The sequence below is a fragment of the Anabrus simplex genome, chromosome 2, assembly GCF_040414725.1.
Source record: "Anabrus simplex isolate iqAnaSimp1 chromosome 2, ASM4041472v1, whole genome shotgun sequence".
Taxonomy (NCBI): Eukaryota; Metazoa; Arthropoda; class Insecta; order Orthoptera; family Tettigoniidae; genus Anabrus; species Anabrus simplex.
In genome coordinates, this window is record NC_090266.1 from 214,083,682 (window position 1) to 214,108,958 (window position 25,277).

At 38.7% G+C, this 25,277-nt stretch overlaps 2 protein-coding genes across 3 annotated transcripts in view; both read right to left on the bottom strand.

Annotated features, from left to right (window-relative positions):
* The window catches only part of LOC136864010 (uro-adherence factor A), a 639,417-nt gene extending 629,429 nt beyond the window's left edge, over window positions 1–9,988 (bottom strand). For both annotated transcript variants that reach the window (XM_067140507.2, XM_067140506.2), the window contains exon 1: window positions 9,856–9,988. In XM_067140507.2, the coding sequence (XP_066996608.2) occupies window positions 9,856–9,858 (3 nt within the window). In that variant the 5' untranslated portion in view covers window positions 9,859–9,988. The remainder of the gene's footprint in view (window positions 1–9,855) is intronic.
* Window positions 7,125–9,794, bottom strand: LOC136864011 (DNA-directed primase/polymerase protein). The gene has a single exon (XM_067140510.2). The coding sequence runs from the start codon at window positions 9,685–9,687 to the stop codon at window positions 8,152–8,154; it is 1,536 nt and encodes a 511-aa protein (XP_066996611.2). The 5' UTR covers window positions 9,688–9,794; the 3' UTR covers window positions 7,125–8,151.
* Window positions 9,989–25,277: the final 15,289 nt, after the last annotated feature.

A 25,277-nucleotide genomic window follows, 5' to 3' on the forward strand; every position in this document is an offset into this window, starting at 1 on the left:
AAACAGTGGTTACAGGAGTTTCCACCATTTCACATTGGACGCTAAAATTATATTCTATGACACTTGCAGCAAAGAGGCGAGTGTATTTTGTTTTTATATATCCCTCTAAACGATGTACTTTGGTGCGAAAATCATGCCTACTATCTCTCTGTCGTATTACATTTTATACATCAATTCAGCGTACATACATTAAACTAAACATGAATATTGGGGATTGAAGCACATCCCGATTCCTCAGTTTTTGTTTACAAAACTGTTAAAAATTGGGAATGTATTAATTTTGGAGAAAGGAATAATTTCATGTAGCTTTCAGAAGAGGTATAATAGTCCAAACATATGAAAGAGAAAAATATCATGCCACCGTAGGGGAACTAAAAATCCGAGGTGGGAATTTTAATAAAATTACACTTATCAACTGAATGAAGTGTATGATAGATTACACACATTGGAAATATAAAGTATACATACAGTAGCAAAGATTTTTTAATAAACATACACTAAATGTAAGGGAAAAAAACAAACAAAACCTATACATATGAAAGGCGGCCATGTTTACGAGTCACATTAGTAAATGGTGGCCAGCACAGTGCATACCAAACCTATAACACTGACCTTTGTACTCCTATTAATATCTGGCTCCATCAAACCATATTTAATGAATGTTTTACTCTAAAAGTCCTTAAGCACTTATCTTCCCACTCTCTTACCCTAAGATATTCTGAAGTTAAACATCAACTTGGACTCAGATTTAAGTAACATAAATGCTCGTTTTCCCCATTCTCTTGTCTCATCTATCCCTCTCCCTGTTTTACTATGATGCAACATCTTTTTCAAAAACGGTGACCAATATTCTGACTCAATTGTCCACTGACAAAGGCTGCAACCATAAATTTTCTGCTTCCACGGTTATTCAATCCACACATGCTTACAAGTTGCTGCTCACCATCTGTTACCTATGCACATAAATTTTGCTCTTGTTAGCTTGCTTACTAAAATGCTGTATGTTTAACATTCAATCAACTACTGTAGGTATTAGGAAAATCATGTTCTGTGGATGCCTTTGCTGACAGGATGTAGTGTTTACAGTGCACTATGTCTTCTGGTATGGGCTAGAGTAAATTTGTTACTTTCATTGGCCTGTCTCGCCACCTCCTTGGCTTTGACAATATGAAAGTGACCGGGGTATGAGCGATGCAGTAATGCCATTCCTTATGCAGCCAGTTCCTGTTATGAATGGTGTGAAAATATCGCTCATAGGGTCGGTTGGTGCATGCATTTCAGTGGGCTTGGCAGACTGATATGCAATAGAAACTTCTGGATCAGTGAGGAAAGCAACAGGAAACTAACTCACTTCCTTAGTATGCCTCTTCAGTGATGCCTAGGCCATCTATGACAGCTGTTGGTAGAGCTGTAGAGGATCGAACTAGCTTTCGGGCTGAATACCCAACATATTCTGTAGAAGGGTTCTTTAACCCTCGAAGTGGCAAATGCCGGATATTAGGCGCTTCACCCAGTGAATACCCGGCATTTTGACCAGAGAGTAAGAAACCTTGTCTGGAATAAGGAAGTACCAAGGAAGTCTAAAGTGATAGCCTAATGTACAAAATGTATTATGCAGCCATACTGACTTATGCGGCTGAGACCTGGACAATGACAGGTAGGGAGGAGAGTAGAATTCAAGCCAGATGAACTATGATGCTTATTGTTTAAAGGGGCCGAACATCTACGTCATCGGCCCCTAATGGTACGAGGTGAAATGAAATGTAATAATTAAAATGTTAACATGTATCCACTGATTAGAATTTAAAACAAATGATTAAAAAATTATGAATTTAATGTAATCGGTGAATCTAATTTCTCAATGCCTTATTTTCTTATAGAATGATTGAAAAATTTGATTAACATAGAATAAGGTATTGCCTTGAAGTCAAATCATACATATCAAATAAAAGTTTAAGGGACACAGGGAGTGAAATTTAGCCAAAAATTGATTTTCTGATTTTTCATCATAAATACACCTCTGACCTTCGCAGAACGATTAGCAATATTTTTTCCCATACTCCAACATTTTTAAAGGTCTACCGCAGGTTTCAAATGTGCGGCGCATGTGCCTTTCAACGCCCTCTTCTGATGGATTTGCCTAGCGAGTGTATTTTCTCTAATTTTCAAGCTAATTAAATCAAATTTCTTCCTGCCACATGCCTAGGTTTAGGGCATAAGGGAATGGAAAAGTTCAGTGCTATTATAGGAATGTCAGCTATATGGACTAAGACATTCACAAGGCATCTGTGTGCTTTGGCAAAGGAAAGTACCACTATAGGGAAGGTGTTGTCACAGTCAATATCACAGAAAAGACTGAGTATTGCTGTTTACAATGCTGTAGCAGAATTTAATATGGGATGCACTGCTGCAAATGAACTCAGGTTCTCAGCAAAAGTCCCTCATGTAACACAAGAAATTGTGGAGAGACGTGACAGTCGCAGGATTTGTTAAAGTACCACGTCAGCCTCTCGAAGGGAAAAATCAGCTGGTCACAAGAAAAAGGTTTAAAAACTGAAAAAGGAGGTTGATGGTGCAGGACAGCTCTAGTTGATAAGATAAGCTGACAATGTAAATACTGCTTGTTTTCATAAAAATGCATTTTTCTGCTATTTCTATTTTTAAAGGTAAAATGTGTTCCTAGTTCACCACTTTTAGAGCAACCAAGCTGTAAGTTTTTCTGCATGTTCCTTGCTGAATGTTCTGTAACTTCAAGCATTACTTTTGCCATTGCACAAATGGATTGTTCAGAAAAAATTTCAAGCATAAATAAATGATTCTTTTGAGAAAAAAGTATCAGAAAATTTACTGTATCACATTAATAGAAGACTGTTAAAATTAATGCTTACAGTAATGTGTACAGGAACAACACACCAGAAAGTAATTTTATGATTGTGGTAACTTTCTTAGTTTTGTGCAAGGGGAATTTTGAAATGTCGCATAATTTAAATAATTTTTTATCAATATTTCAGAAGCTATTGAAGACAGGGGTATAAAACTTTGTAGTGTGGTGTATTACAACACACACATGCAGCATGTCAAAATATATTAAAATCAGATAATAGCTAAAGAAATGAGAAAATTCACTACCTGTGTCCCTTAAGAAAGAACACATTATAATCCACAAAAACTAACTAAAACAGACTTAATAGAATAAAACATGGTTAACAAATTAAAAATAGATAGAAAACTCACTTTATGCTCAATAAACCAGCCAACTCTCCCTCATAAAACGGATGACAAGGTCTGCTGACTGCTCTTCTCTTAGAATATTGGGGATGATATGAAGTTTTAAACTATGGCACAGATCGGCCACTCGATCTCCCAATGAGACATAACCAAATGTCTTAGCTGAGAACGAATATCAATGGGTGGAACCTTGTAAGGCAATGGGGGCTATGTGACCGCCTTCTTGGCAGCGCTATTAGCTAGCTCTTTTCCCACTACACCCACGTGGCTTGGGAGCCACAAAAATGTGATTCTGGTCCTAGCACTCCTACACCCGGCCAGCATGTCCTAGATCAACAGCCCCAGAGGGTGCCAAAGAAAACATGCATCAATAGATTGCAATGAGCTCAAGTAGTCAGAATACAGCAGAAAGTACTGGCATTAATTGGAGAGTGCATACCACAGAGTTTCAAGGATAGCACTGAGCTCTGCTGTGTACACATTACAGGTTTCCAGCAAAGGATAAAGAAACCTCTGACTATCGACAACGAACGCACAGCCTACTGAATCTGGATAACGCTCAATAAAGGACAGGAAGAGCCTACAAAAAATGGACGGGACCGTGTTCACTTCTGGGCCGGTGTACAGATCCAGGAATATTTTCGGTCATCGTATTAACCACGGGGATACCTTACATGGTTGTCTAATAAGACAAGGAACTGAAGGTACATCAAATGATCTGTAAATGCTATCCAAGAGTATACCAACTGGTTGTGTTGCTCGTGGATAAGCAGCGTACAGCTGACCATTTGCAGGGTCCAATACGCAGGGATAGCTGGGGTGAAGTGGCATCTCTCACAAATTTGCAGCGTAGGACAACAGTATTTGTTGGCGCCCGAGGGGGCATACCAAATTCAGCAAGCAGGTTGGGGCTTGTACAAAATGCTCCTGTTGCCAACTTAACTTTGCTGTGGTGGATGCTATTAATTTTCACAAGGATACTTCGCCTTGCTGATCCCTGTGCTAGACTGCCGCAGTCTAACCTGGATAAAAGATGTGCCCAATAAAATAGTAATTGATGTAAAACCTGAAAATTTTATTTGTCATTGATCAGTACATTATTTTATCTATCAACATGTCATCACTCCACCATTTTATATGTACATTATCACATCGCATACACAGTTCACTCTTAATTTTTATTTTCCACAATGTAATTTTGTTTTAGGACATCGGCAAATCCATAAGTGTATCTTAGTTAGGCTGATGATGACCCACATACGGTCGAAACTAGTCCCTTGATAACATATTGTAATGTATTTATAGACATTGCAATTATTGTACAGTATTGAGTAGGTGGAATAAACTTTTTAAATTATATGTAATATAACACCAATTTCACTGTTATACATGCAAGTTCCGCCAAGTCAATTCTATTAAAATTTTCTTTATTTACATTAAACTAGATGTACCCGTGCTTCGCTACGGAATTTTACATTGTATGCAGAATTCTAAGTTAGGTAGAGTATGCGTTGTGAGCAAGATTGTATTAAACTGCATAGCTCTTAACGTAAGCCTAGAAAAACGACGGGAAATTCACCAAACGTCTTTTCTCATATGAAGACTGAGTTACGGAATTTTCAGTGTAATGGTAGGCCCGCTTGCCTATCATCAGTCAGTCAGGTTGGAGAGTTTTCATTATAATGGTAGACACTCATTCTCCACCTGAATTTGTACATCCTCAGAAACACTGTCTTAGTGGTTTTTCCCAACTGAAATGAACATACGTCATTACAATGACGTCAGTAGGAATGGCGCGATTAAATGCAATGCCTTCATATGAAATACTCGATCAAATGAAAAACCACACATTTTCTCACTTTTAACGAACAGGACTACACTGCCGATCTAACACTCCAAAGTTCCAGAGCTAGAATGATCAAAGCTGCCGACAGTCGTGATCAGTGAACACTCTTCATCTTTTTCGGCGGGGAGGGGATCAAATAGTGGACACTCCCAGGGAAGAAACTATGCCCTTTTACTAATCTGTTTCCTAGGAGTACCCGATGAGTCAAAAAATCTTAATTCACTACACTGGCAGCAGAAAAATCTATCTGACTTGGAGGCAAATTTTTCCTCCAAGCCAGAGGGGAAACCCCCTCTTCACTGCTAATTTGGAATAAAATGAAGGTAGAATTTAATAAAAGTGAAGATGCTTGATGGAATTGATTATTTTAACCATGTTGGTTAATCCTGTCCGTACTGACATATTCAAATTTCTACAGAAAACTTTCCCGCCTTGCAAATACTTTACATATTTTATTATACTTAATTACCATACATGTTTCAAGAGTAAGTAAAAGTTGAAAGAAAGAAATATTTTAACAATTTCAAGATTTATATATAAAATTGTTCTGTTGATAAGTATATTTGTACCAATGTACCAAGTCCAAAGATTAGTTGATGTTTTGGCACCGCTGAAAAAGAGAGTAGTTAGCTCTCGAAACATGTATGGTAATTAAGTATAATAAAATATGTAAAGTACTGACAAGGCGGGAAAGTGTTCTATAGAAATTTGATGCCTGATAGGCGACCTGCATGTCTATGAAAATGGGGCCCTACCTATGATAAATTCTAATGCTGAAGACACCCAGTCCCCGAAGCATCGGAATTAACCAATGAAGGTTAAAATCACCGACCCAGCTGGGAATTGAACCCGGGACCCCTTGGACCAAAGGCCAGTACACTAACCATTTAGGCATGGAACTGGACAGTGGTAGATTAACCACAGAAAGAGCGACCTCCACCCCCAAATATAGCTTAGGATGGGGGGGGGACAGCGTGCTTCCGACAAAAGTACAGAAAACTGAAACCCATGTTCCAGCAAAATTGAACACCTAAGAAGTATGATAGGAAAGACAGATTGAAAATTGAAGATGGGAGAAAGGAGGACAGCTAATTTGCACAGTTTTCCACAATCTTGACCTCTGACGACTACTTGGCTAGGACATTCTTGTGGTTTGCGATTTGGACAGATGTAATTTAAAGCCTGTGTGTACCTGATCTTTTTACTCATTGTTTGTTATGCTGGTTACAATTTATTATCACAGTTTACATTCGTAAATTCATCTGTAGACATAGCAGATGAGAAGTGCTCAATGTAGCTGTATCATATGTATTGTAAAAAAATTACGTGCTCAATGTAGCTGTATCATATGTATTGTAAAAAAATTACACCTGCTTTGTCCCAATCGATTTTCTGAACAATACATCAATTTTTCAGGCACCTTCAAGGGAAATAATGACATAACCAGAGGGTACTGTTCTACAGTATACACCCTACTTAACATTCTCCTCACTTTGATCACTACTTGTTCAATTTACTGATTTAAGAAATAGCATTAGGAGAACTTCCAAACGTATATCTTCAAAACAGATGACCACACACACAACAAAATATTACTCGCACACTTTTTAGTGATAGATGGACACCCTAGTGCTGAATCGGTCGACTTCGCCAATCTTCGAGATTGGTGTTGGCACCTTTGAAACACAAACTATGAATCGCTTATGCATTGCTGTGCGACATCTGGCGTACACTTTACGTACTAGTACTGTTGTTGTTTACACAGCAAAGCGAAACTATAGAATTCATGCTACGAACAAGATTCCATCAAGAAATGTTATATAACGTGTGTGTAACAAAGTTGTTGGCTTAAGATAATAAAGGTTTAGAAAATTCATATCGATTGATCATATTATCGATTCAATTCAGATTTCATTTCCATTCAGTTGGCAGTATTACCGGAACCGGGAGAGCTCCCTCCTTACTCCTAACGCCATACACAAACCTATCAAAAAAAAAGTGTGCGAGTAATTTTGTCATGTTATCACATGAGAAGTTAACACGTATTATATCGGGTAAAACATGCAAGAAAATACATTTTTCAAGAAGAAAAAGGAATGAAATTCATCCAAATTACCAATAAGTCAAAAAGTCGAGTCTATCTAATAATATATTTAGGCCTATAGCACAATTCCACAATCCTTAATTTGCAAATATATACTATTTCCATAACTAGCCTAGAGTTTGATATTTTGATGTAAGGTAACATGTTTCAATAGGTATTTCACAGGGTTTTGAAGTCTATTATACTGCTTTGCTGTAAGTTATCAAATAATACAGCCTATTACATCCAAAACTAATTATAAAAGGGCCTTTTTTGACAGCAAGTAAAACACTAAGTTCAAGTACTTTCGAATTTGAATTAATCTACTCATGCAATTACAGAACAGGATATTAGTTATACATCTCTCTATACATGCATACATACATACCATGTATGATTCCCAGGTACCCAGCAGGCTAACAGAAAGTACAAATTACAATTAACAGTAACTGATTCAAAGCTTTTTAATACTGTTATTGGATATACGTTCCACTAACTACTATTGCGGCTTTTGGAGACGCTGAGGTGCCAGAATTTAGTCCTGCAGTTCTTTTAGAGCCAGTGAATCTACTGACAAAGGTTGATGTATTTGAGCCCATTCAAATACCACCAGACTGAGCCATCACAGCTTTCTATTTTGCTCTCAACGTAAAATATAACTTTCTATTAATCAAATATACTTAAGCAACTATTTTTTGATGAAATTAATTTAATTCTATGTTATAAAGTATAATAATTCTCAGGTATTCAGATTTACATTTCTATCTAGTAATAGCATACAAATAACTTCTTTGTGATAAAAGAGCAAAAGTGAGAAACAGTAAATTACCAGATAAAATTCATAATCCAAATACACGTAGGCCTACTTAACTGTCAACATTCAGTAGGCCTACATAGTGTATTAGAATATCTACTTCAGAGCATTCCTCTATCATAGTCTGAGCAGAAAAAAAAAAAAAGGATCTTAATATATACAAATAACAGTACATTTACACTATACAGAATGATCAATAGATGCAAGAGCATTTAATAAAGATGAATCAGGAAGACCATAATCTGGAAACTCATCAAGAGACACATTTGTGGAAGTGTCTCCTACTACTGATCTCTCTTCATTTTCAACAATATCTAAAAAATCAACAAATTCATCTTCTGGCAACCCAAAATAACCCAGCAAGGTTTCTGGTAATTCGCTATCAACGTTTTCTACAGTACCACTTTCTAACATCAAAGACAAGTCCCCAGGTAACTTAAATGCCTTAGATCGATACCCAGAACACTCAGGGTCATAACACTTCTGGTAATAACACTTTTCATTCAAACTAACAACATACTTTATGTTATTACTTCGATGCTCACGACCTATGTTATTACAATAGCGATAGCCAACAATATTGTATACAACACAATTACCAGATGCAAAATAAAACCACCTGTAAATCTTGCCAGGTGCAACAAGCTGTTTGATAAACATATCAATATATGGATATGGAGAAGATGAACCATCACATTTCTCATTAAAACTCCTTGTACTGTGAGTATTGACAGGGGTCTGGATCCCAGACTCTCCAAACTCCAGCACCTTTAAACTGTCAACATCATTTCCAAGGTATGTAATCAAGGAGTGCAAAAAAACTATTGTATCTTCATCCATATTTGCTATGTTAAGTTCCGAACTAGAAGGATGAAATGTATTTTCTTTACTTAAAATTAGAGGAGCATTCCTTTTCCATTTAGATGAGTGATACAAACGGAAATGTCTATTCTTAGTGTACACACCTTCATCACAAAACAATCTTGATTCCCCCTTAGAATTTAAAATAAACAGTTTACTTATATCATCGACATTTAGGCAAGAGACATTCAAATTAAACGAATTACTGTCTTTCTTCAGAGCAAGGTCCTTACATATCATTTTAACAAAATTACCAACACTGTAATTGTCTTTAAAAACAGCATGTGGGAGCTGGAAAATAAGATGTCTGCTAAATTTGAATTCTGTAGTGGAATCCATATCTAGAACATGTTCCCTTTTCACCATTATGCCAAATGTTTTCTTTATATAGGAACAGACTAGCTCAATAAATACATCAGTCATTTTACCACCATCATGCAGAGGATTCAATTCTTTACTAAATTCCAAATCGAAGTACAATTTACAAGCACAACCTTCTGGAATAACTTCATATGAGCACCTATTTTCGTTTCTCATTGAATCATAATGCCAAAACATTAGAGGATGAGCAACTAGAAATAAACGCTCTCCACTTAAACCATGTTGAAACACAAATGTCATCACACCATTCTTCCGTTCTTTCGCAAATTCCAAGGCCTGTATCTGTTTCCTGAAAATTTTCCAAGTTGTTGTAGGACTGTTGACATTCAACAGTTTATATGGATATGTCTCCAATAACACAGCCTTTTCTTCATTTTGTAGTTTTTCCAGTCTCAAACTGTCTTTCAGCTTTTGTCTGCCGTAAAATGTTTTCGTAGGAACAGGAGCTGCATTAAAATTGTCACGTTCTGACATTATACGGAAATCATACTGTAGAACTACTACCACACTGAATGAATGCACCAGTTATTTTAACATTGGCGCCAAGCTTCCTGACATGAGTAATTCAAATTACGAAAGATTTTTCGAACAACACAACCAACCATCACCATTTCAAAAATTTAGCATAAACTGTTTGCTTACCATTCGATTTCTTCAAAATGAAACACTGCACTTTAAAATGTTAAGAAATTTGACACTCGATAACAAGTAAACCCTTTACACCTTTCAAACTGTTCACCACTCCGCTCCACTCATTTGAATCGCTGACAGTGTGGCCAACACTAGTGGTGTGCGCGAATTTGTTGAGGTTGAGAGAGAGAGAGACTATGGGCTTTGTTATTTCACCCAGTCACAAGCTTTCAAATAGCCAAAATACACTGATAATGACATAACCAATTCAAAAATATTCACTTATAAGTGCGCAAGTACAGAATTGAACAACACTGAGAGGCACACAACTTAAAGAAGCAGTAGAAAAACAAATGAAGTGCGTGAAAACAAACACACTGGAAGTAGGTGCATTTGACTTTGGATAGATCAGAATTACTGATGTTTAAAAAACAATTTGGGTATCATCCAAATATTAATTTATCGCGTGTATTATGACGGACTAGAAAGCAAACAGGAGACATTGGTGGGAAGGGGGTGACGGAGACGGACTAGACGAAAAAGAAACATTAGGCGAGGAGGGTCATACACCGGGCAATGAAATAATAGATGATTCGCATCAGCGTTCGGTGTTCCACATGTGCAGGAGAAAATGGGTGGTGAAGCGAAATCTGCGTTTATACAGAGGCGTTAAGGCCGGTCTCCACTGATTAACATTTAACAACAACATGTTTAATGTTAAGAGTGTTAAATGTTAACTGGTGCCACCATCAACATGTTGAATGTTAAATGTTGAATACTGTTTCATTTAACATTGTGTCCACACTTAATAAACATGTTAAACTTGACTTTCTTTGTTTATATATAGACCCTAAATAGTTCATCATAACAATCTGTGGTTATACATTTAGGTGGTGTCTAGTATTTTCAAATAAGGACAATGGACTCAGATAAAGAGGATTTCGCCCTTAGTTATTGCCACTGTTGCTTCTTGTTATGACTTAGAAATGCAGTTTTATTAGACACATTTCCTCTCTTCATCCGTCTCATTGCTTCAAAAGCAAACCAGTTTGAAGTATAAACTTCGTCCGCTCCCGCACCCAACTTATGATTTTTTTCCAATACTCGACTGTACTGGGAGCGGAGGGACGCTAGGTTTTTTATCAATGCATTCGCAGGAACAATGAAGGATAATTTAGAATTCCTGTAAAATGTCGGCTTTCTTCGCTTTATCCCTGCATTCCTTTTACGAGACATCTCATAAACAAGGCCTTTCTATTATATCATTAATTAAGTCCAAAGTAATCTTGCTCCACTCCATTTCTAACTACTATAAATTTTAGTATAGTGCAGAGAGAACGACACACGTTCGCGTATCGGTACCAGTACTGTATTTGTAGCTTATAACAAAGAGAATGAGTGTTGCGGAGTGTTGTAACTATAATCCTACTTCACGAGAAGCACGTCGTTTGCATCGTTTGGCTATCTGTTGACATGGAACCGGAAAGGAAGTTGCCGAAACTGTGCCAACATCTCACGAACAACGAATTGATTTGACATGTTTTCCACTTAAAGGCCGGTCTCCACTGATTAACATTTTACACCAACATGTTAAATTTAACATGTTACAATTGACATGTGTATTGTGATTGTGTCTTCCAATTGACTTTGCATGTTAACTCAGAATGTTGAGGTTAACACTTTTAACATGTTGGCGTGTTTTCCGCTCCAAGTGGAAAACATGTCAAGTCAATTCGTTGTTCGGGAGATGTTGGCACAGCTTCGGCAACTTCCTTTCCGTTTCCATGTCAACAGATAGCCAAACGATGCAAACGATGTGCTTCTCGTGAAGTAGGATTATAGTTACAACACTCCGCAACACTCATTCTCTTTGTTATAAGCTACAAATACAGTACTGGTACCGATACGCGAACGTGTGTCGTTCTCTCTGCACTATACTAAAATTTATAGCCAGAAATGGAGTAGAGCAAGATTACTTTGGACTTAATTAATGACATAATAAAAAAGGCCTTGTTTGTGGGATGTCTCATCAAAGGAATCCAGTGATAAAGCGAAGAAAGCCGATATTTTTCAGGAATCCTGAATTATCTATAATTGTTCCCGCGAGTGCATCGAAAAAAACCTAGCGTCCCTCCGCTACCAGTACAGTCGAGTATTGCAAAAAAAATAATCAGAAAAGTCGGGGCGGGAGTGGACAAAATTTATACTTCAAAATGGTTTGCTTTTGAAGCAATGAGCAAGTTGACGGGAGGAAATGTGTCTAATAGAACTGCATTTCTAAATCATAACAAGAAGCAACAGTGGCAATAACAAAGGCAAAATCCTCTTCATCTGAGTCCATTGTCCTTGTCTGAAAATACCAGACACCACCTGAATGTATTACCACAAATTGATATGATGAACTACCTATATATAAACAAAGAAAGTCAAGTTTAACATGTTTATTAAGTGTGGACACAGTGTTAAATGAAACAGTATTCATCATTTAACATTTAACATGTTGATGGTGTCACCAGTTAACATTTAACAAGTTGTTGTTAAATGTTAATCAGTGGAGACCGGCCTTTAGGGCATGATTGAAACGAAGGCGAATAACGTTAGTAATATGACGGCGAGAATAATTACCCTTCGTATATCAAGGGTGAGTTGGAATAACAGGCTGGATATTATAGTACAAGAATCCTTTATAAAATGCAGAATGATTCCAATCTTCTTGCGACTGACGATAGGCTGTTTTTTTAGAAGAGGATAAAAATCAGGCAAGGGAACGGCGATCTGAAGTAGGTAGCGAATTGCCGTCACGAGTGGCTCTTGTGGCTCTTGTGGCAAAAAAAAAAATAAGCTTGTTCAATTCCATAGATACTCTGGTGACTAGGGACCCAGAAACGCGTGGGAAAGACCCCAGATTGTTGCAGGGTATATATTAGGCTTTTGACATTATACAAATACCAATTGAGAGAGAAATTAAAGGACATTAACGATTGCAAGACACTGAGCAAATCCGTATAAATAGTAGCCTTGTGAATGGAACGTTGCTTGATATAATTATATGAGCACTTGTCTAATAGCAAAGAGTTCCGCAGAGTAGATAGAGAATTCAGCTGGTAAACGATAGAGCTTGGCGACGTGAGTATTGGCGATAAAGAAAGCCGCCCGACGCCATTAGGAGTTTTTGCACCATCAGTATAGATGTTTAGTCCGAGATCATTTAAGGCTGGTCTCCACTGATTAACATTTAACACCAACATGTTAAATTTAACATGTTACAGTTGACATGCATATTGTGTTTGTATCTTCCAATTGACTTTGCATGTTAACTCAGAATGTTGAGGTGAACACATTTAACATGTTGGCGTGTTTTCCGCTCCAAGTGGAAAACATGTCAAGTCAATTCATTGTTCGTGAGATGTCGGCACAGCTTCAGCAACTTCAGCGCAGTTCCCATTCCAACAGATAGAATAAACGACGCAAACGACGTACTTCTCGTGAAATATGATACTCATCCTCTTTCCTATAAGCTACAAATACAGTACGCGCACGTATGTCGTTCTCTCTACACTATACCGGTACTAAAATTTATAATCAGGAATGGAGTGGAGCAAGGAGATTAGTCTGGACTTAATTAATGATATAATAGAAAGGCCTTCTTTGTGGGATGTCTCATCAAAGGAATACAGAGATAAAGCGAAAAAAGCCGAGAGTTTTCAGGAACTTGAAATTATCAATAATTTTTCCCGCGAGTGCATCGAAAAATCTAGCGTCCTCCGTCCCAGTACAGTCGAGAATTGTAAGAAGTTCAGAAAATTCGGAAGTCGGGGGCGGAAGCGGACGAAGTTTATACTTTTTGAAGCAATGAGCAGGATGAGGGGAGGAAACGTGCCTAATAAAACTGCATTTCTAAATCATAACAAGAAGCAATAGTGGCAATAATATAGGCCAAATCCAGTTCATTTTTTTTCTTTTTGCAAGTGGCTTTAGGTCGCACCGACACAGATAGGTCTTATGGCGACGATGGGATAAGAAAGGCCTGTGATTCGGAAGGAAGCGACCGTGGCAATAATTAAGGTACAGCCCCAGCATTTTCCTGGTGTGAAAATGGGGTACCACGGAAAACCATATTCAGGGCTGTTGACAGTGGGATTCGAACCGACTATCTCCCGGATGCAAGCTCACAGCCGCGTGCCGCTAACCGCACAGCCAACTCGCCCGGTAATCCTCTTCATCTGAGTCCATTGTCCTTGTTTGAAAATACTAGACACCACCTAAATGTATTACCACACACTGATATAATGAACTACCTGTATATAGTAAAAGGAAATCACGTTTAACATGTTTATAAAGTGTGGACACAATATTAAATGAAACAGTATTCAACATTTAACACTTTTAACATTTAACATGTTGTTGTTAAATGTTAATCAGTGGAGACCGGCCTTAAGGGAAACACGTATTTTTTTCAGGTGAGGGTCATTAAAAGAAGAACCCGAAAGTGCGGAAGAAAAACGAGATGTATAGGAGACGATGATTGAGGGTACAAAAAATAAACAGTCAAAGGAAACAGAATAAGATGGAGGAGCAGGGGTGCGTAAGATCGAGTTTTTATAAGAGAGTAATACTTGGTAGGCATACAACAGGGCAGGAATTTTGAAGCGTCGTGCTTTCGGCAGAAGGGAATATTCTTGTAGTAGTGCAGTTTGGGAATCAACGGGTGCTGAGCTACAGCAAGGCGTTTAAACAAGTATTTGGATGTAATCATTATATGACGAATTGTTAGAAGAGGCTCGCCAGTCTTAACAAGGGAAGCATTAGTAGGGCTTGACGACATAGCTCCAATAAAAATTAGGAGGGCTTGAAATTGTACAGTATTGAAAAGTTTTATGGAAGAATCAGACGCAGTATCTATAACGTGCGCACATAGTCCAGTCTGGAGCGTATAGTGGCCGTGTATAATGACTTGGCTGTGACAGGATCAGTACCCCATGTTCGTCTCGTGACTGATTTGAGTATTTTAATATATGCAGCAGAGGTATTACGTAAGCGTTTGATGTGATGTTTCCAAGATAAGTTACGATCTAAAAGGACGGCGAGGTATTAATGAAAGGAACAAAAGGGGGCGACTTGTGTATCAAAAACAAGCGGATCAGAATTGAATCTTCGCTTATGAGTAAATAGCATAGAGCAACATTTTCATGTGGAGAGTTGTAAGCCGTGGGAAGTAAGCCACATAACTACTTGTTCCAGTAGCTGAGATAGATATTGACGACACACTTTAATGTCACTGTGCGAATAATAAATGACTATGTCGTCTGCGAATGTTAGGATGCGGGCTTTTTGGGTAACCAAGTGTTCGAGGTTGCTCATGTACAGGGCGAACAAGAGACCACTGAGAATGCCTCCCTGAGGAACTCCAACAGACGTCTGACGAGAAGGCATTGAAGAATGAGCGGATTTAAGAATAAGGTTCCGATGGACTAACAAATTACGTAGAATATGGAAGAAGTGGGCTGGAAATCCCTTCTGAGCAAGAATGTCCCAGAAAAGATGAAGGGGTATCGAATCAAAGGCATCGCGTATGTCCAAGAAAATTACAATGGTACTATCCGTACAAATTTTAGCTAATAGTACGTCGATAATTAAAATGTTAACAGCATCTTGAGCATTACGACCTTTGAAGGAGGCATACTGATATTTGGGGACTAAATTTTAATACTCAAGGGACCATGGGAGACGCTGAATTAGTATTTTTAGGAAATTCTTCCGAAGGCACAAACCAAGGACAATCCCTTGAAAAAGATTTGAATCCGTGGGAAGCTGACGGGGATTAAGAATAGGTACCAAAAATTCATTCCAAGAGGGGGGAACAGAAGTAGTTTTGAAGAATATTGTTGTAAAGGGTTATCAGAGCCTGTTTACAACGTAGAGGAAATAGGCGAAGCATATCATATGAGATGTTACAAGGGCCTGAAGACGAGCTATTGGCCTGATACAGTGTTGCCTCAAGTTCAGCGAGTTGAATGGGTTGTAATAATACAGAAAATCGAGAAAGGGAAGGAGACGGGGGAATGTTCAAGTCCGGCACGACGTAATCTAGAGTGAGCGAATTAAGAAACGTAGATAATATCTGTGGAGGGGTGACGTAGGGCAGTATGTGTTGGGAAGCCCTGGTTAGAGAACGAATAGTATGCTATTACTAGGAAGAGGAGATGTGGGTGTTTAATGAAGAAACTAAGGATTGCCATGCGGCACGACATTTAGAATGAAAAACACGCCTAGAATATGCGATATGTTGTTTGAGTCGGAAATAATGTTGAGGCTAAATTTTTCGATATATACGAAATAACCGCCGTCTTTTGAGCACAAGTTGATGACACTCGGTATCCCACCATCTCAAACAGTAATAGCGACGTACAGTTTGAGACGAGACCTGTTTATAGGGATGATGTAAATCAAGATAATATTGTATAATGGGAAGTACAGTGGGAAAGAGCAAAATACTATCGGATATAAGGTCGAGAGCATGAGTAACATAAGAGATGAAGGATACACGAACTATATTACGGAGAGAGCGAACATTACTGACACAAGCTGGAGGAAAAGGGGAGCGAGGGGACCGACCGACACCATACGTAAGTAAAATAGGGAAATGATCGCTGGTATGCGTGTCAGATAGGCTACGCCATGCGACAACAGAAGCCATGGCGGTTCGACATACTGATAGATCCATCGCGCTTGGACGGGAGCCGGGAGGGGTTAAGCGAGTGGGAGAACCGTCATTTAAAATGACGAAGTCGTGATATTGAGAGGCAGCAAGATGAGAACCCTGGGAGGTATCAACGCTGGGCTGGAAAGAATTGGGAGAAAGAAGACGAGCTGCTCGACTAACTGGTATGTTCCGAGCTGTCAGGGGAGAGATGGCGTGGAATGGCATTAGTAGACGAATAAGTTTGAGTGGCGTCTTTAAAAGTTGGAAAGATCAGAATATGAAGATAAAGTTGGAATTCGAGATGACAAATTTGGGCAAATATTCATTTATAGGAAGGGGAGTTGGGGATTGGAATAACTTAGCAAGGGAGATGTTCAATTAATTTCATAATTCTTTTAAATCTTTTAAGAAAAGGCTAGGAAAACAACAGATGGGGAATCTGCCTCCTGGGTGACTGCACTAAATGCAGATCAGTATTTGATTGATCGAATGATTGATTGAAGTGTATTTATTTATTTATTTATTTATTTATTTATTTATTTATTTATTTATTTATTTATTTATTATTTATTTATTTATTTATTTATTTATTTATTTATTTATTTATTATTTATTTATTTATTTATGTATGTATTTATTTATTTATTTATTTGTGTCTTTATTAAGTGGCGAAGTTAGGGCTCTTGGCCCTCTCTTACACTTAACCACATACAATTTTTTTTATTTTTACAGTATTAATCTAAAGTATCATTGTAATCAATTACTGTTATTGAGATATGTATGTCAGATAAGGAATTACAATAATACAATTAATTAAGGTTACTACTGATGAAAAATTATGGGATAAATAGAGAGTTGATAATAACAAAAAAATATATCAACTTATAACCTAAAGAATATATCTAGCTTAAAGAAAAACTTATTCAAATATAAGGCTAAAATAAATTAACTAGTATGTTACGATCTGAGTGAACTAAAATCAATGTTACTATGCAGTCTATTTCTATGAACAGTCTTTAGCCTTAAATGAGAGTAGTAAGAACGTAAATGGGATAGCCTAAGAACTTAAATCTAGTACGTCATTTTTGGTTTCATTCACACGTCATTCACTCTTACATTCATTCGAGTCAACTGTATGTACTCTGGAGGAATTTACGGTAGGCTGTTTTAAATGTCCTAGACGAGCAAGACTTTTTAATATCATCCGGGATCGTATTCCATAACCTCGTAGCGGAGACCAGAAATGAGTGACTGTAGGTATTCGTTCGATGCGGTGCTATTTCAAGTAGTGATCCGGAACGAGTGTTAATTTCGTGGAACGAAGAAAGAAGCCTAAAATTGGACGACAGGTAGGTGGGGCTGTTTGAAGAAAGCAACTGATAGACAAGGGCCATTCGGTGCATTTTTCTACGGTCATTTAAACGTGGCCATCCCAACTTTTTATAGTATGGTGTTATATGAGCATCATGTCGGAGCTGGAAGGCATATCGAATGCAAGAGTTCTGTACACGTTGTAGCTTTGTTGCTTGTTCACAGGTTAGATCAGTCAATAAACTGTCACTATAGTCAAAGATTGGAAATAGAAGTGTTTGTATGAGTTTTAATTTAAGGTCCCTACCGGGCGAGTTGGCCGTGCGCGTAGAGGCGCGCGGCTGTGAGCTTGCATCCGGGAGATAGTAGGTTCGAATCCCACTATCGGCAGCCCTGAAGATGGTTTTCCGTGGTTTCCCATTTTCACACCAGGCAAATGCTTGGGCTGTACCTTAATTAAGGCCACGGCCGCTTCCTTCCAACTCCTAGGCCTTTCCCATCCCATCGTCGCCATAAGACCTATCTGTGTCGGTGCGACGTAAAGCCCCTGGCAAAAAAAATTTAAGGTCCAGTGGGAGAACATTTTTATGACGCTTCAAAGGATAAATAGATGCGTGTACTTTTCTGCACACATTGGTTATATGCTCCGGTCAACGCCAAGGAAGCGCATTTTTGAAAGGAGTAGTTGTATGTTGACTGTATCAAATGCACTGCTAAAGTCAAGGAGCGTGAGTACCGTCACCTGTCGCTTATCCATAGCAAGCCTGATATCTTCTTCTTCTTCTTGGTTAGTTGTTGGACATCGTCGTAAGACGCTACGTCCAGTCACTGGTTTGCGGGTTAATTAATGTCTGGGAGAGGTGCCAACATTAGAAGAAAGTAGTACACTACGAAAGAGGAGGGTTAGCTATGTAAAGAAGCTAATTGCAGCAGGTAATGATGAAACTTAGGAAAATACCAATGATATATAGGCTAAACTATCAGGGCATAACACAAAAACACTGGGGCACAGGGTTCTAATTCTTCACGTCTGTGTGGTCTGTCACGACGTCTTACTACAAACAAACAAGACCGGACCAAAAAATAAGGGTTAGTATGTGCAAGTCCGTACCTAGAGAAAAGGAAAAGGATACAAACGGATGTTACATGTAACTAAAAAATTGATGATTAAGTCTACAACGTGAAAAGTCGGTTAGAACACTAAACACGAAACGTTTAACGGCAGTTGGTAACCCGCATGAAAAAGCTTACCTAGGAATTCGCGACGGTGATGTTCATATGTCTGACAGTGAAAAAAAATGGGAGTTACAGTACTGACTGCTCGGCCATATGGACATAAGGTACTTTCAAGAAGAGTAAGGCGATAGAGATGTTTAGGCGTACAGACATGATTTAGGCGGAGTCGGATGAGTGTAGAATGCTCCTACAATTCTATGGCAATAGCCGTATGTTTTACTTGGAAGGAGTGGAGTGTCCCAATAAAAGAAGAATCTCATCCTGTAATGACTTTAACAGATGCTTCACTTGGACATTTTGTCCCATGTTTTCTATTAACTCTTCAAATTTCTTAGAGACGTTGCGACATTTGTCGGTAGAAGTAACATTTGAATTACAGTGTAAAGCCGTGACAGAGGGAGATGCTGATAGTTGCGCGTGGGAATCCGAAGGTTGCCCGTGGGGTCTTGACTTCCGTGATGTAGATGCAGGCTCGTTAGGAGTAGCAGGTATCAAACGCACGACTTGAGTGCCAGAATGTTCTGGAACCGTCTTCGGATTACTTATCAAATTTAGATATGATGCCCTGTCATAACCTGGTTTAACGGGTGGGCGGGGAGGGTTACTAACCACCATAGTAAATTTACGCTTTCGAGGGAGAGTTTCTTCCGATTGGGAAGGTCTATTGGGTAAAGGAGGGAAATGTTGTGGCATCAGAAGGGGGTTAGATATGGACTGTAATGGGGCAAAATAGTTTTTCACTTCTAAATATGATTTGTTTTCAACACTCATAATGCGTTTGATTTCTTTCTGTTGTTTGTGGATTTCACAACATTCAGCCCCCGCAGGATGATTTTCTGCACAATTAGCGCATTTAACTAGGTGGTGAGTGCAATCTTCGGTAGAGTGATTAAGGCAACATTTTCCACATCTCGGCTCCCAGGAACGACAATTAGTAGCGGTATGTCCATACCGCTGACATCGTTTGCATAATAAAGGAGAGAATATAAAGGCCTGAACCTCTAAAATGACCTTAAAAATGGACACACTTTTCGGAAGTTGTTGACTTTCAAATACAACCTTTACAGTACCTGTAGGGATATATTCAGTTTTTCCCTCTTTGGGTGATCGTCTATTTAGACGTTGTACTTTCACTACAAGATATGGCGATTCTAAATAGTTGAGAATGTCGGATTCGGAAATAGTAGTGTCTACTCCCCGTACTACCCCTACTCGATGAATATTCGAGGACGGAATAAAAGCTGTCAATTTCTTTTCCTTAAGAATGGGATGAGAAAGAAAGGCGTTTGCAGCCTTACTAGACATGAAAGTAATTTGGATCCTATTTCTTCCCATCCTATGGATGGCCTTGACTTCACCAAGTGGCCTCTCAAAGAAAATCCGACCCAGAGTCATAGGGTCGATTCTACATATACTATGTAGGGGCCAAGATGAGTGTTAGAATATGTATATACAGGAACATGCTGGCGCTGATCCATGTCACGTATTGTATCTTGAGAACGGTCTCGTTGGGTATCAGTATTACTAGCGTCCATGGGTAAGTTCTCCCGCATGGCATCGTTGCCAATATCAGGTGGTCTGCCTAAAGGGCCACCGCCACTATCTATAGACATAGTACTCCGAAAGGTGAGGACACAGTACTAGCCCCGAAACAAACACAAGAGAAGAAGTACTAGGATACAAACACAAACACAGACATAAAACACTCTACTTATCTACAGACGTGAAAAAGCCGCTGCACCAGTGACCGGAGCAAGACGTGTGCACTGCACAACAGCCGAACACCGAATCGAAGCCTGATATCATCTGTTACCCGAAGGAGTGCTGTCGTCGTACTGTGGCCCTTCCTGAAGCCCGATTGCAACGGGTCTAGTAGTGAATGATTTGTGAGATATTCAGTTAGTTGCTCGTGAATTAGTCGTTCAAGGGCTTTCGCAAGCGGAGGGAGTATTGATATAGGGCGGTAGTCTGATGGATAATTTGATGTGGTGTTCTTTAATACTGGAATCACTAGAGCATCCTTCCAAATGTCTGGAAAAGTTCCTGAGTTTATACAGTAATTGAAGATATGAGTAATGATCGGTAACACTGCGCCGATGACATTTTTTATGAAGCCTATTTGAATATGATCTGCTCCTTCCGCTTGAGATTTAATAGAATTTAAGACTCGTTTTACTTCGTTTATATTGACAGTTCGCAATGAGAATGTTGGTTCAATATTCAAGTAATTGCCATCTTCGTGTAACGGGATTCCGTATTGGGGTCGAGTTTCTTTGATTTGATTACCAGTGAAATGAGAGTTAAGTATGTCCGACGATATTGATGGTATATGAGGTTCTTTAATTTTTCCTAATCCTATTGAACGTAACTGATTCCACGCATTAACTGTATTGAGATTTTTTGTTCGATTTCTGATATGTTTAAATTTACTGTTTCTAATTATTTGTTTCGTTTTGTTCCGTAGACGACAGTATTGTTCGAAATCCGTTTGCTCTTTTGTTGCTCTGTACCGGCGAAACAAAGCATCACGGTGGCCCATTGCTGCTTTTATTTCAGTGTTTAACCATGGAGCAGGAGGGCGAGTAATCCTTGCCTGCAGAACGGGAGCATGCTTGTCATAGAGTCCTAACAATAAGAAGTTAAATCGTTGTACTTTCAAATTCACGTCGTGCAATTGACGTATGTCGTCCCAAGGTAAATTATATGCGTCATATTGTAGTAGAGTTAAGTCTATATTTTTCATGTCTCTGTAGTTTACATACTTAGCTTTACACTTCGGCACCCGCAGTGAGTAGCACAGATAGATAAGATCGTGTGTAGAGATACCAGGGACAGTGATTTGTCCGTGCTTGACAGCCTTATGGGGATTGTTTGTCACTAAGTAGTCAATTAGGGTGTGGGTTGAGCCGTTACGTGTATGTACGTGGTTAGTTGCGTCTAACGGTAAGATGGTCATGTCCATTGACATGAACAGCCTGCGAATTCGGTCCGAGTCACTAGTCTGGGTCAGGAGATTTATGTTAAAATCACCGATGATTATGATGTGTTCGTAGCCTGGTATAAGTTTCAGCAGATCCGCTTCAAGTGCGTCTATATTACTTACCTTGGGTGGCTTATATACTACTACTATTAACAATTTCTGGTTGTTGACAATCGCCTCAAGGAACATATATTCAGTATGCGGAGTGACATTGGGGGAAGATTCACAGATTATTTTGCTCTTAATGTCGTCTCTACTGTACACTGAAACACCACCGCCTCGTTTATCTGCGCGGTCATTCCTGAATAAAGTATACCCATCAATTTTTACAAGCGCTGAACTGATACTGTTAGTTAACCAACTTTCACTCAGGCCGATTAAATGCATATTTGTATCAGTAATTATAGAACGGACTTCGTCAAAGTGACTTAAAAGTGATAAACAGTTAATGTGGCAACATTGGAGGGTTCTAGGAAACTGCGACAAGGCACGTTTCAATAGGATTCCTGTGGGCTCGGGTTGGATTAGGGGAGCTACTGGTGATTGTGAAAGAGGGTTGTCATTGTCTTGGAATACGTCCGGGTCAATGGCATGCAGGAATTCCTCACCTGCTACAAGCACAGGCTCATTAGTCTTAGCCATTATCATGCATAACTAAAGAAACACTTACCGAGAATTTCCCAGGTACGTTCGCAGACTCAATTCGCACACACTCAGACGCACACACAAATATATACACATGAAAACTACTGAACATTTTAAGACTTAAACCTTAATTCACTGTTACACCTGCTGAGTTTAGAGTTCTGTTCAAGTCATCTACAGTACTAATATATTCTTTCCTTCCATTATTTAGTAACACTACTATGCGTCCTTCGACTGTCCATACCCGCTTATGCCCTAGGATATCCCTAGCTCTGTTTAGAATCTGTTTCCGGATACTTGTAAGCGATTCAGTTATTAGAAATTTAGATCCTTTGAGAAGTTTTTTAACTCTCCATACCCGGTTACGATCTTGAAACCTAAGGAACTTCACGATGATCGGTCGTCTTCCCATCACTAAGGCTTCAGCTGTTGTACGTTTCCGCTCACCAAGCCTGTGGCAGCGGTCAATGTCTTCTAGTGAGATGTCCAGTTGTAGCTTATCCCTGATGAAGTCCGTAATTTTTTATACACGTCTTCATCAGGTTCCTCGGCAACACCGTGCAGTAGGAGGCAGTTACGACGGCTATACTGATATGATATGATATGATATGATATGATATGATATGATATGATATGATATGATATGATATGATATGATATGATATGATATGATATGATATGATATGATATGATATGATATGATATGATATGATATGATATGATATGATATGTCGCGAGCACCGATTCGCAACACGTCCTTCCGTGGGAAATTATGGGGCGAGCGCATCGAACGAGATTCGATCCGTGACCTTCCAGTCAGAAATCCCTAATACTCATGAGTAATTTAAGTGTAATATATAAAAGGAAGATACAGCAAGAAACAGTGGAAGTGAATGAGTAAATGTAATAGAATATCAGTTCAGTGAATAAGTGCAGAATTGCAATTATGATTAAAAGCATTTCTTAAAGCTAGTCTCAACTTGGAACATTTCAGTGAGCTGAGAATGAGGCAAACTTGTGCAATCAGAATATTGGTCAGAGAAACAAGTAAACAGACTACAAGGTCATAGTTAGAAGCTTTTAGAGGGTGGACCAGGAAAAGCAAACATGTTGTTGGTCACGTAGCAAGGTGCCCTGTAAAAATAAGAACGCATGCTGTGGTGCAATAATTCTTTCTAGAAAGAATCTCTGGAAGGTCACCAGTCACATGTACATCCATGAGACGGGTGGGACCAGACTTGAAGTAACCAATAGGAAACTAACAGATCAGTGATGTGAGGGAACATAGTAGTAGGGGATGACTTGTTCCAGAAGCTCAGAGAAATGATAAAGGGGAGTGACAAAGGAGCCTCTTGGTCATTTGGTCATTTTTGGTCATTCAGTCGTTCGGGCATTCTGCATCATTCTGGTGGTATTAATCCTGGTATCATTCAGGCAGTTATTCTATAACATTGGAAACGAACGTTCTCTTGGGAAGGGACGGACACTAGATTACTTGGCAGAGAAGAGACACTGTAGAATAACGTCAGTGAAGATAGCAGTATATGAAGTTAATCAGATTAGGCAGTAGTTGAGTCTGCCACCAGTTAGTAAAGACAGCAGTATAAGAGGTTATTCAAATTAGGCAGCAATTAAGACTGTCAAGCAGTAGAACTGGTTAGCAGTGTCCCGCAGGGTAAAGTACAGAGACAGTGCATAGAGAACTCACTGAGTGTTCGAAGGAGACTGTAGCTTCAGTTAGTATTCACCTTAGAGTTCTGTGTTCGAGTCCTGAAACCGTCAGGGAAGATTCAGAGGAACACCACAACGAGGATTCAAGAGAGAAGCAAGAAGAAAGATGCTTCAAAACCCGAGATAAGTATCAACTAGTTAAGAGACTTTAAAGACTGAAGGGAATTTATAAATGTTGTAAAGTGAATCATAGAAGTGTGTGTATTTTCCAAGGAAGTCAGAGACTGATAAACTCGTTATTTAAGAGTAATATTGAGAAGAGAATAATTACAAGTGTGATGTAATATTATTGGAAGGGTATATTTGATCGTTTGTTTAAATAAATTAGACTAAGAATTTAATGGTGTCAGAAAGTGTTTTATATAAAAGTCAATCTGATATTCGAACCCAAGTCCTCAGCCTGTCCTGTTCATAGAATACGACAGATATGATATGATATGATATGATATGATATGATATGATATGATATGATATGATATGATATGATATGATATGATATGATATGATATGATATGATATGATATGATATGATATGATATGTGAAGGAGTTGATATGATAACTGATGGTGAATAAACATGGCGACACCACCACAGCCAACACCATCGCAACGCTCCATATGAAATCCTTTAAGATGGAACTCGGAAGAAGGGGAAAGCCAAGTCTCCTGTAAGGAAATTATCTGAGGGGTCTTTTCAGCTAAAATAGATGTAATTCGCACAGCTTATTAAGAATACTCCTAGCGTTCCACTGTAGGAAGTGTAACATCTAGAGAGATCATAGTACTAAACAATCACGGAATTGATAGAGCGCATGAGTAACTTGGGGTT